The sequence below is a fragment of the Phyllobates terribilis genome, unplaced genomic scaffold, assembly GCF_046119375.1.
Source record: "Phyllobates terribilis strain yellow unplaced genomic scaffold, ASM4611937v1 Scaffold_5__5_contigs__length_657084704, whole genome shotgun sequence".
NCBI classification, from domain to species: Eukaryota; Metazoa; Chordata; class Amphibia; order Anura; family Dendrobatidae; genus Phyllobates; species Phyllobates terribilis.
Genome location: NW_027362765.1, coordinates 416,122,848 through 416,135,180, shown reverse-complemented (window position 1 = coordinate 416,135,180; position 12,333 = coordinate 416,122,848). Strand labels below are relative to the sequence as shown.

General features: G+C 42.1%; 1 protein-coding gene across 1 annotated transcript in view; it reads right to left on the bottom strand.

Moving 5' to 3' along the window:
* LOC141273398 (alpha-2-macroglobulin-like protein 1) overlaps window positions 1–12,333 on the bottom strand; it is a 196,128-nt gene that overhangs the window by 140,947 nt on the left and 42,848 nt on the right. The window contains exons 8-9 of the mRNA XM_073685168.1: window positions 3,327–3,474; window positions 274–388 (exon numbers count right to left, since the gene is read on the bottom strand). Coding sequence (XP_073541269.1) covers window positions 274–388; window positions 3,327–3,474 — 263 coding nt within the window. The remainder of the gene's footprint in view (window positions 1–273; window positions 389–3,326; window positions 3,475–12,333) is intronic.

The following is a 12,333-nucleotide window of genomic DNA, read 5'->3' as shown; positions in this document are numbered from 1 at the left end:
CGTAACTGTGCAAAAAACTCTTGGCCATACCAAAGGTTCATTAATTGCGTTCCAATTAAAATTTATTTTCTTAGGTACTGAGCGTGGGTATGTTACTATCCAATGGGTATGTTACTATATGTTACATGGGTATATTTATAGGGGCTACATTTCTATATCACTGTATAGGTTATTTGAAATGAATTTTTGTGGTGACAGACTCAGTTTTATGTGCAGGTATTGTTATTGTTAAAAATGTCATCACTGTTGCAGGGTTTCCCACCCATCACTTACCTGTGGTGCCTTCTGTCAGTTTTGCTTTGATGTTTAATAAAGTATGGAATGCTGTAGCTGTGAAATTAAATGTTTGAAGACCAATACCACCAGAGAAACATCCATTGCTGTCAGTCTACAGATAAAAAATATATGTTAATCAACAGGATATATCACAGGAGCTTGGTTGTTATATTCTATCTTCTACATTGCAAAACAATTCAGAAATTCCTAATGTGAAGTTTCAGGCTCATTTTCAGGTTCTGTAAATGCGCTTTTAACTCCTACATTTTTTTTTCTATCTTTGCTATATTTGACTTTTTTTTGCTGACATTGGAAAAAAAATGTAAAGACAAAGAGAAAATACATAACTATCTTTTCCTCTTTTTTTATGACTACAAAGGACCGCAAAAATATTTAAAATTGTGTTCAAGGATAGAAACAACGATTCAGACTGGCCATTTAGTTTTGTTTTATTTACTTATGCTTTTTTAGCTTTGCTTCTTTAATTAATTTATTTTTTAACATATTAATACTTTTTTTCATGTTAATATACCAGACAGGTTCCAGGTGAGTTTTAGCCTTCTGGCTGCATAGCAGAAGGAAGCGCTGTTACTGCTTCTTAAGTCCTGGTTCATCTTGTGAATACAATGAACAAGAAGGTAAACATGGTAATAAATCATATTTATCTTCTCTCTGGAGAATCTGGCAGCCGATTTCCCATCCCTACAGCTGCATAATCTTGTGCAAGCTGCTTACACTGCATGGACGTCTTAGAACAGTGCAAAGCATAGTGTAGACTTATTTATTTTTATTATAATGGCCTTTAGTTCGATCTTGACCCATGGCAATTTGATGAACGATCTGTAGGAAGATCTTGTGCAAACCTTGATAGGTCCACCAGGGTCTTCTCCGCTGTTATCTTGATAGTATCAAGCTATTGAGTTGCTGGTCTTCCCTTTCTATTCTTGCAACCATGAGGTCCTTCTCCAGTTATTGCTGTCTTCACATGATGTGTCCAAAGGAGGCAAGTCGTAGTTGGATCGTCCTTCCTTCAAATGACATGTCTGGCTTGATTTGTTCCAAAATTGATTTATTTGTTCTTCTTGCCATCTATGGTATTGATAACATCCTTCTCCAGCACCACTTTTCGAAGGCATAGATTCTTCTTCTGTCTTTTCTTTATCGTCCAGGTTTCGCATCCATATGTTACCACAGAAAAGACCCAACTATGTTCAAGCCATGTCTTCAGTGCTAGTGAAATATTCCTCAATTTGAAGATCTTGTCCAGTGACTTCAATGTTGATTTGCCCATAGCTATACTCATGTTGACTTCCCGTGTCATTACTGCATCTTGAGTAATCATTGATCCAAGTAGGTTGAAGCCCTTTATAACTTCCAGTTCATAGTGTAGACTATGTGGACAATTAGAGTATATGGGCTATCCAGAAGTAGTTAAGAAGACCTGTCACTTGCTCAAAAAATCCCTGACCTCTCTTGATTCTGCTGCTCTTTTTTGTTTTGTGCTGCGTCACTTGATTGACGAAATATTAACGTTTGTTGCTTTTAGAGCGCAGTATATTAAATCTGTTTTGCAGTCCAACTGGATGTTTCTTCACATTTTTTTCTGAAGGTGTAAACTTTCACAATGATAACTGTTTTTGTACTCTTATCAATATTTGTTAACATCAGTTTTATTTGTGACAAATCCAAAGCAAATTTTTTGTCCAATTCAGACTTATGGAACACCAAATTTCAGGAAATTAGCTCATTTCTAATCCTGACTACAAACAATCTTCTCTGTAGTCAGGTTCTATAATTTTTTTCTAGGTTCCCTGTACACTTTACCTATCACCTTTTTGTTCTCCAAGCCATCATTCTTCCATAAGTCCCAAACAGTCCGAAGGGGGTATCATCACAAAAAATAGCTTTATCTCATTCCTCTGCAGTCCAATTCCTGTTTTGCATAATTATTGGTTTCTCTAATGAAGACCCCTTCAGATTATTTGGAACATCTAGATGAAGACTAACCAGAGAAGAAAAGGTGAGTGCTACCATGAGTCCTGTGTCATGCTAACAGTAAAGCATCCTGAGACCATTCATGTGTGGGGGCTTTTCATCCATGGAGGAGGCTCACTTACAATTTTACCTAAAAACACTGCCATGAATAAAGAATGGGATCTAAACCTCCTCCAAGATCAACTTCTCTCAAAGATCCAGGAGCAATTTGGTGATGAACAATGCTTATTCCAGCATGTTGGAAACTATGTCACAAGGCAAAAGTGATAACTAAACGGTTTGGTGAACAAAACATTGACACTTTAGTCTATGGCGAAGAAATTCTACAGATTTCAATCAATTTCTGAACCAGTCAATTCTCAAAAAGCAGGTGGACAAATAAAAACAGAGAAAATGTGATAAACTCCAAACACTGATTAGAAAAGAATGGGCAGTAATCAGTCAGGATTTGGCCCAGAAGTTGATATTCAGCTGCCACAGCGAAGGGCAGAAGTCGTGAAAAATCATAGTCAACACTATAAGTACTGAGTGTTTCTAAAACTTGATGTAATTGTCAATAAAAACTAGGAAAAAACCTATGAAAAGCTGATAATTGTACTTCAGAAACCATAGAAATATCTGACTAAAAGATCTAAAAACACTAAAGAAGCAAATATTGGTGTATCTCAAACTTTTGGCCATGACTGTATATAGAGTAAATAACATAGGATCCACCATTAGCATTGGGAGATGATCACAACCTACATCCTCACCATCCCTTCATAGAAAGCTCGCCTGTAAAAGTCAGCGAGTCAGAGCAAGTCTATAACTGCCTATGTACCTGTAGAATGAATCTAGTAATGTGTTTCAGTTTAGACTTAGTGACTAGTGTGAAAATTGCAAGATTTTGACGTTTTTAAACTATAAATTATGCAAAAAAAATTTTTTTTTAAAAAATGTTGTAGATTTAAGATAAAAATTTGATTAAAAATAGGTCTTATTATGACGGCACATTCTCTTAAAAGGAAAATATAAAATAACCAACAAATTTGTTTTTGTAATAAACTTTTCCGCACCTTCGCTCCCTTAATTTTCATGCAATTTGTGTCACTTGTGTCTTCTTCATTGCTGTCATGTTCGGATTGGTAGTACCATACATTAGAGGTTTCTTGTACACACACTGAAATATCGATTAACCCTTCTACCGGCTTTCCATAAGTATACCTAGAAATTAAGACACAAGTTATAGATGATGGTGCCTTCTCATGGGTTGTTCAGCTATTCATTACATGTTCAATCCAGCTTAACAGTTTAATTCTCACTAAAATAAACTCACTGTCCAGTGTTAATGTAGTAAACTATCAAAGTAAATGTTGAAGTCATGAAGTGTATGGAAATTAATGACTACAGAGGTCCATAGATCTGAACAGAGAACCACAGTCTCTCTGATCTAACAATTCAAAGTGGTTAGAAGACACAAAACACCATGATTACATTTTCTGACATGTTTCAGGACAAAGACAAATTTTCATTTTTCCCCTTTTTCCAAGAGCCATAACTTGCATTTTTCTATATTCTCAGCCAGGACTTTTTTTTTTTTGTAATTTTTTTTTGATACAACATTCAGTGTGCTGTAAAAATGGCCTGGCAATATGACTCTCCAAGTCAGCACAATTATCGTGATGCCAAACTTGTACAGTTATCTTTTTTAAGTGGTGAAAAGAAATTTGTATATAAATAACATTTTGCTTGTATTGCCTAATTCTGAGACCCGTAATGTTTTCATTTTTCCATCAACGGAGCTGCATAAGAGCCTATGTCTTGTGTGGCGAGCTGATATTTTTATCAATATAATTTTGGGGTAGGTACAATATTTTGTTAGCTTCTTTTTGCATATTTCTTTTAGATGTTGCGGTGACTGAAAAAAATGGCAATTCTGGTGTTTTGATTTTTTTCTCTTTACAGCATTTACAGATCAGGTTAACAAATGTCATATTTTAATAGATTTTATTTCTTTACTTTTAATGACGGTAAAGGTAGGTGATTCAAATTTTCATATATATTTTTATATTTTTTTTAGTCCTCTTAAGAAACCTGAACCTCTGATTGATTATACTATATACCACAGTACAATAATATTGAAATGTATAATAAAAATCATAGGCTGGGTTTCAATAGAGCATCATCATAGCAGTCACTGGGGCCTTCAGCAGGCCATCGATGAATGATGGATCTCTCTTCCCCAGTTTGTGAGCATTAAATACTCCTGTCAGAGAATGATTGTGGTATTTAAATAGATAATCGCGGTGAACTGAGCTCTGTTCCATTTACTGCTTCGTTGTCTGCCTTGTGTGGAACTGGCTCAGCTCCTGAGCCTGCACCATACACCCAACCAGTAATATGATGCAATAGTATGTCATAGGCTGTGAAAAGGGTTAAAGATAATCCTTCTCTTTTGGGAACCTTTAGACTGTTAGTCAAATCAAGGGATTTGGAGCTCTGTTTCAGAGTAATAGAGCTCATCTGTATATTGTGCACGCTATTATAGAGTAATCGTCAAGTTTTATTTCATAAATCAATAATACACATGAAAATAAGAAACTGCTTCTTTTTCCTCCTGGATTGATCATTCTTTTCTCAAGATTCTCAATTCACTGCTAAAATCTGTAGTTAGTGAAGACAGATTGTTACAAAGGCCTGTGGAATTTGTACCTTCCCTCTTGAGTTTTTTTTTTCTAAATTCTCTGAGCATTGTACAATCTGACTTTGGGATAAATTTACTAGGATAGCCATTTCTGGGAAATTATCAACTGTCTTGAATGTTTTCCACTTACTGTAGAATGAAGTACTCCAAATTGTTTGCAAATGGCCTTATTATCCTCTCTCCATCAATGGGCATCAACAATTGTTTCTCTAAAATCATTGCTGATGTCTTTCCTCCTCGGCATTGTTTTAAACATGCCTGATTGCTCCAGACTTAGGGGTGGGGAATCATTTTTCTGCCAAAGGCCACTTGGGTACTTATACCATTCTTTGGGGACCGTACAAATTGCGCGCTAACTAGTGATGAGCGAGCCCTAAAATGCTCGGGTACTTGTTGCTTGTGTCAAGCAAATTCGAAAACTCGGGTGCTTGACCCGAGCAACGAGCCCAATGTAAGTCTATGGGAAACTCGAGTATTTTTCAGGCATCTCCCCCTGGCGGTCTGCAGAGGGCCTAAGAATTGTCCAAATCGATGGGAACAGTGCTCAAATGACATGGGATCAGCATGGGGAAGACCCCTGGAAGCGTTTCTGACTCCTAGGTCACTGCTGTCAACAAAGTTGTCAGAGTATTACGCCACTTTTACGGACTCAAATTAAAACATGCAAAAAGAAACCAAAATGGATTTTCCTGGGAAATATGTTAAGGAACATCCTTTCCAGGGTAATGACTTGCATATAAAGCAAAATAAATAACCAAAACCAAAAATAATCCTCCACACCTTGGGCTATGTTCACACGTAGCGTTTTTGATGCGGTTTTGCACTTTTACATTGCTTTCAACCACGACAAATGAATTCACTGGGAAATGTCATTTTAACATTTTACAACCTTATCTGGCCATGTGGTGTGTGACACATCATCAGACTCATGCATACAGTGCTGAAAAGACATGGGAACAGCATGGGGAAGACCTTTGGAAGCATTTCTGACACCCAGGTCACTGCCTAAAAGTGTGCCCATCATAAGTGATCCTTGGAGCATGCGAAGATGTCTCCCGCCATGCACCTGTCGTTACAGACTTGCAACAATCACCGTCCACGTCCTTGTCCCAGTGCAGCGTTCAGTTATCCCTATCCCATTCCTTGGAATGCACACAGGCTGCAATACTATACTGCCAAATTTTTGACAGCTGCTTGCACTTGAAATGTGGCCTTTTAGGCTCGTGGAGAAGGAAGCTGTCAACAATCTTATGGCGGCAGCGACCGGGTATCCATACTCAGTCTCCAGTCACCACTATTTTTCCTGGTATCGTCTCCGCCTTCCACAAGCACGGGTCCCACAACATTACCCGTGCCCTCCCCAGTGCACTTACTGGGAAGGACCGCCTAACCACAAACACCTGGACAGGCTAATGTGGCCAGGAATGGAACAGAGGCAGTCCACAGCTTTTTTTGCTGAGTTGTATTTAGCTCGGTGAAAGGACTGGCATAGACGGAAACCACATCTACTCTTTGTGTCATTTCTCCCAGGAAGTCCTATAATGCAACTTGTTGCAGAAGCAATGGCAGCCCATCCAACATCAACTCGCACTTGTCGGTGGTGCTTTGACACACACACATCTTTCTTTGTGCATTTAATTTCATGACTACAGAGTTGGGCAATGGCCTGATCTGCAATGCGGTTTGAGAAATAACATGCATAAGCACATCTGATCCACATTAAAAAAGCAGCCATAGAGTGTCCGGGAACCTTCCCCCACACTTTTCTTAGCCAGGACTGCTTCTCGGCAGGGATGGACGGACCCACCAAAAAAACGGAGACTCCTCCGGTGGGCCCTGGCTTCTCCTTCAGGAGAGTTCATAGTGCCGAGGTGAGGCCATGATGATGATAGAGATCACCATCTGCTTAGTTTTCTGTTACTTGGAATGCAAGCGCAAGTATGCAGCCAGCCGCCCACCCGCCCACACACAGGCAGCAATACTAAACTGCCAGATTTCTGGGCAGCTGCTTGCACTTGAAATGTGACCTTGTAGGCTCATGGAGGCGGAAGCTGTCAACATTCTTATGGCGGTGGCGACCGGGTATCCATACTCGGTCCCCAGCCGCCACTATTTTTCCCGGTATCGTCTGCGCCTTCCACAGGCACGGGTCCCACAACATTGCCCGTATCTCCAGTACACTTACTGGGAAGGACCGCCTAACCACAAACGAGTGGACAGGTGAATGTGGCCAGGGACGGTACGGAGCAAGTCCACAGCTTTTTTTGCTGAGTTGTATTTCACCACAGCCATATTCTTTAGCTTGGTGAAAGGACTTGGGAAACCATATCTACCCAGCTGTTATTTCTCCCAGGAAGGCCTCTAAAGCTGCTTTCACTTGAAATGTGACCTTTTAGGCTCGTGGAGAAGGAAGCTTTTCAGAACCTCATGCCGGCGGCAGCCAGGTGTCCATACTCGGTCCCCAGCCGCCACTATTTCTCCCGGTATCGTCTCCGCCTTCCACAAGCACGGGTCCCAAAACATTACCCATGCCCTCCCCAGTGCACTTACTGGGAAGGACCGCCTAACCACAAACATGTGGACAGGTGAATGTGGCAAGGGATGGTATGGAGCCAGTCCACAGCTTTTTTTTCTGAGTTGTATTTAGCTCAGTGAAAGGACTGGCATAGAGGGAAACCGTATCTACTCTGGGTGTCATTTCTCCCAGGAAGTCCTCTAATGCAGCTTATTGCAGAAGCGATGGCAGCCCGTCCAACATCAGCTCGCACTTGTCGGTGGTGCTTTGACACACACACATCTTTCTTTGCGCATTTAATTTCATGACTACAGAGTTGGGCAATGGCCTGATCTGCAATGCGGTTTGAGAAATAACATGCATAAGCACGTCCGATCCACATTAAAAAAGCAGCCATAGTGTCCGGGAACCTTCCCCCACACTTTTCTTAGCCAGGACTGCTTCTCGGCAGGGATGGACAGACCCACCAGAAAACCGGAGACTCCTCCGATGGGCCCTGGCTACTCCTTCAGGAGAGTTCATAGTGCTGAGGTGAGGCCATGATGATGATAGAGATCACCATCTGCATAGTTTTCTGTTTCTTGGAATGCAAGCACAAGTATGTAGCCAGCCACCCAACCACCCACAGGCCGCAATTCTAAACTGCCAGATTTCTGGGCAGCTGCTTGCACTTGAAATGTGCCTATTAGGCTCGTGGAGACGGAAGCTGTCCACAATCTTAGCCAGGACTGCTTCTCGGCAGGGTTGGACGGTCCCACCAGAGAATCCTCTGGTGTGCCCTGGCTTCTACCTCAGGAGAGTTCATGATAGCGCTAACTTTGCAGCTGCTATGGGGCTCTTGAGCGGGAGAGAAAGGTGAGCCCTCAGAATCAAATCCTCTGGTGGGCACAATGTTTTTCAATCTGAAACAGCTCAGTGGGAGTTGTATTTCAACACAGTCATATTCTTTAGCTCGGTGAAAGGATTGGCATAGAGGTAAACCATATCTACTCCGGCTGTCATTTCTCCGTCACACACGACCATGCCTGGCTGTATGTTCAGCGGTGAGAACCACAGCTCAGACTGCTGTGTTACAGTTTTCAACAACACTTCAGCGCTGGGCGGTTTGTCACCTAAGCATTAAGAATGTTATCTTCAGCACTGCCTGTTGCCGCTTGGCCAAGGCAATGGTGCAGTGCTGTTAGCTTGTGACTGATGTGGTCATTTCAGAGATGGAGGAGGAGGTGCAGGCGCTGAACAATGTGATTACATTGAGGATAAATTGGTGATGCTATTTTTTATACTAAAGAAAGATCCTTTTGTTTTGTTTTTTTTTACGTCATTTTTAAGACAAATGCATTCACCAGGAAATGTCATTTTAACATTTTACAACCTTATCTGGCAATGTGGTGTGTGACACATCATTAGACACATTCTGTTTTATGTATAATGGAGGGACTCTGAAAGTTATAAAGCCTATTTTTATATGGCCATCAGACGGCGTTTACTATTCTTAAAAGGCCAACAGTCAGCCCTCGCTATTGTCAGAGAGCCATCAGCTGGCTATGCTTTGTTGTTCACATTATTAACAAGTGGATCTCCTATACTGTTATTGCGTATGCAGTGACTACAAGGGCTGTCAAAAATTTGGACGCAACCCAATACCCCTTTGAAGAGACATAGAGAAGGGTCTCAGTAAAAAAAAAATTCCCATTATGAAGGAAAGGGCTTCCTATAGTTTTAATGCCCATGTTGTGGCAGAAAGGGCTGCCAAAATTTGGGAAAATCCCCACTAAGAATTTAAAGACACATAGAGCAGGGCCACAGTAACAAGTACGACATGTTCCCATTAGAAAGGAGAGGGTCTGCTATACAGTTATAGGGTATGCAGTGAGTCCAACGGCTGACCAAATTTAGCAAAAACCCCACTAAGAATTTAAAGACACATAGACTAGGGCCACAGTAACGACAAATTCCCATTAGAAAGGAGAAAGTCTGCAATACAGTTATAGGGTATGCAGTGAGTCCAACGGCTGACCATTTTTAGGAAAAATCCCACTAAGAATTTAAAGACACATAGAGCATTGCCACAGTAATGACAAATTCCCATTAGAAAGGAGAGAGTCTGCTATACAGTTATATAGTATGCAGTGAGTCCAACGGCTGACCAATTTTAGGAAAAAACCCACTAAGAATTTAAAGACACATAGAGCAGGGCCACAGTAAGAAGTATGACATGTTCAAATTAGAAAGCAGAGGGTCTGCTATACAGTTATAAGGTATGCAGTGAGTCCAACGGATGACAAAATTTAGGAAAAACCCCACTAAGAATTTAAAGACACATAGAGCAGGGCCATAATAACAAGTAAAAAATGTTCCCATTAAAAGGAACGGGTCTGCTATACAGTTATAGGGTATGCAGTGAGTCCAGCGGCAGACCAAATTTAAGGAAAACCCCACTAAGAATTTAAAGACACATAGAGTAGGGCCACAGTAACGACAAATTCCCATTAGAATGGAGAGAGTCTGCTATACAGTTATAGGGTATGCAGAGAGTCCACCAGCTGACCAATTTTAGGAAAAAGCCCACTAAAAATTTAAAGACACATAGAACAGGGCCACAGTAACAAGTACGACATGTTCCCATTAGAAAGGAGAGGGTCTGCTATACAATTATAGGGTATGCAGTGAGTCCAACGGCTGACCAAATTTAGGAAAAACCCCACTAAGAATTTAATGATACAGAGAGCAGGGCCAAAGTAACAAGTACGACATGTTCCCATTAGAAAGGAGAGGGTCTGCTATACATTTATAGGGTATGCCATGAGTCCAACGGGTGACCAATTTGAGGAAAAACCCCACTAAGAATTTAAAGACACAGAGAGCAGGGCCATAGTAACAAGTAAAATATGTTCCCATTACAAAACAAAGGGTCTGCTATACAGTTATAGGGTATGCAGTGAGTCCAACAGCTGACCAAATTTAAGGAAAACCCCACTAAGAATTTAAAGACACATAGAGCAGAGCCACAGAAACGACAAATTCCCATTAGAATGAAGAGAGTCTGCTATACAGTTATAGGGTATACAGAGAGTCCACTGGCTGACCAATTTTAGGAAAAACCCCACTAAGAATTTAAAGACACATAGAACAGGGCCACAGTAACAAGTACAACATGTTACCATTAGAAAGGAGAGGGTCTGCTATACAGTTATAGGGTATGCAGTGAGTCTAATGTGGCGCCCTGCTACGCACAGGTGCCAAAGAACCCAGTAGGGTGCATGGATGGACTTCTCCACAAGAGGCCCTCACACATTCACACACCCCCACCCTACCACCTCAGACCAGCAGAGGGAGCACGTTAGGGATATATATATGGAGGGTGGAGCCAGGAAGCTCAGTTGAGTTTCAGTTTAGAGTTTAGTGTGCTCAGCGAGAGAGCAGCACGCAGGCTGCTGTGTGAGGCAAGTTTAGGCCTACAGCACGCACTGAAGCCTAGTGAGGGCCCTGAGTGTGGCTGATGGCAAAGAGGAAAGGAGAAAGGAGTTGAGGGGGCAGAGGAGCGTACCAGGCTCACCCCGAACGATACACCGGACACCGGGTCCGCGCCTACAGGGTCACTTTATACCCAGTAGGGACCACCGGACACCTGGAGGACTACAAGTCCCAGGTCGACCAATGCTGACTACAGTACTAGGGCTAGGAGTCACGGAGGCCCCAGCATCCAGGGAGAGTGATCTCCAAAAGAAGGCCCTATCATCGGGTCAGCAGGTGCAAGAGAGAGAGACAGTAATTAAGCCAGGCCTAGCTCCAGGCAGGTCAGAAGCTTAACAAGTGGAAGCAATGGATCAGGAGGCCCTATACCCGCTCACTGGGGAGAGTCCAGAAGTGCACCCTGCATACTGAGTACCCTGGACCATACCTGCAACTACACCAGTAAAGGTACCGAAGTGAACCCCCGTGTGAGTGTCCGTCATTTCTCCCTGACCCGTCCTGGCTGTCTCTCACCTGTACCACCATCCATTACCCCACGCTGCCCTGAGGCCCACTCCACCTGTGGGGAGCCATTCCATCATAAGCTGCCCTAACATCTGCCTCAGAGGACTGCTCCGCAGCGGCGGCTATCTTTAGCCACATTCCACAGGTGGCGTCACGAACACTTTACAAATCCCCTATAAATAATCCCCTTTTTGGTGACCGCCCTGGGCCACGGACCGGGCCAGCCACCGTGACACCCCCCACCGGCATCCAGAGGCACGGCTGCCGAGTACCCCACAGCTCTGGGGGCGAGTCATTAACGGCTGACCAATTTAAGGAAAAACCCCACTAAGAATTTAAAGACACATAGAGCAGGGCCACAGTAACGACAAATTACCATTAGAAAGGAGAGAGTCTGCTATATAGTTATAGGGTATGCAGTGAGGCCAACGGCTGACCAATTTTAGGAAAAACCCCACTAAGAATTTAAAGACACATAGAGCAGGGCCACAGTAACAAGTACGACTTGTTCCCATTAGAAAGGAGAGGGTCTGCTATAGAGTTATAGGGTATGCAGTGATTCCAACAACTAACCAAATTTAGGAAAAAAACCACTAAGAATTTAAAGACACATAAAACAGGGCCACAGTAATGACAAATTCCCATTAGAAAGGAGAGGGTCTGCTATACAATTATAGGGTATGCAGTGAGTCCAACGGCTGACCAAATTTAGGAAAAACCCCACTAAGAATTTAAAGACACATAGAGCAGGGCCAAAGTAACAAGTACGACATGCTCCCATTAGAAAGGAGAGGATCTGCTATACAATTATAGGGTATGCCGTGAGTCCAATGGGTGACCAATTTTAGGAAAAACCCCACTAAGAATTTAAAGACACATGGAACAG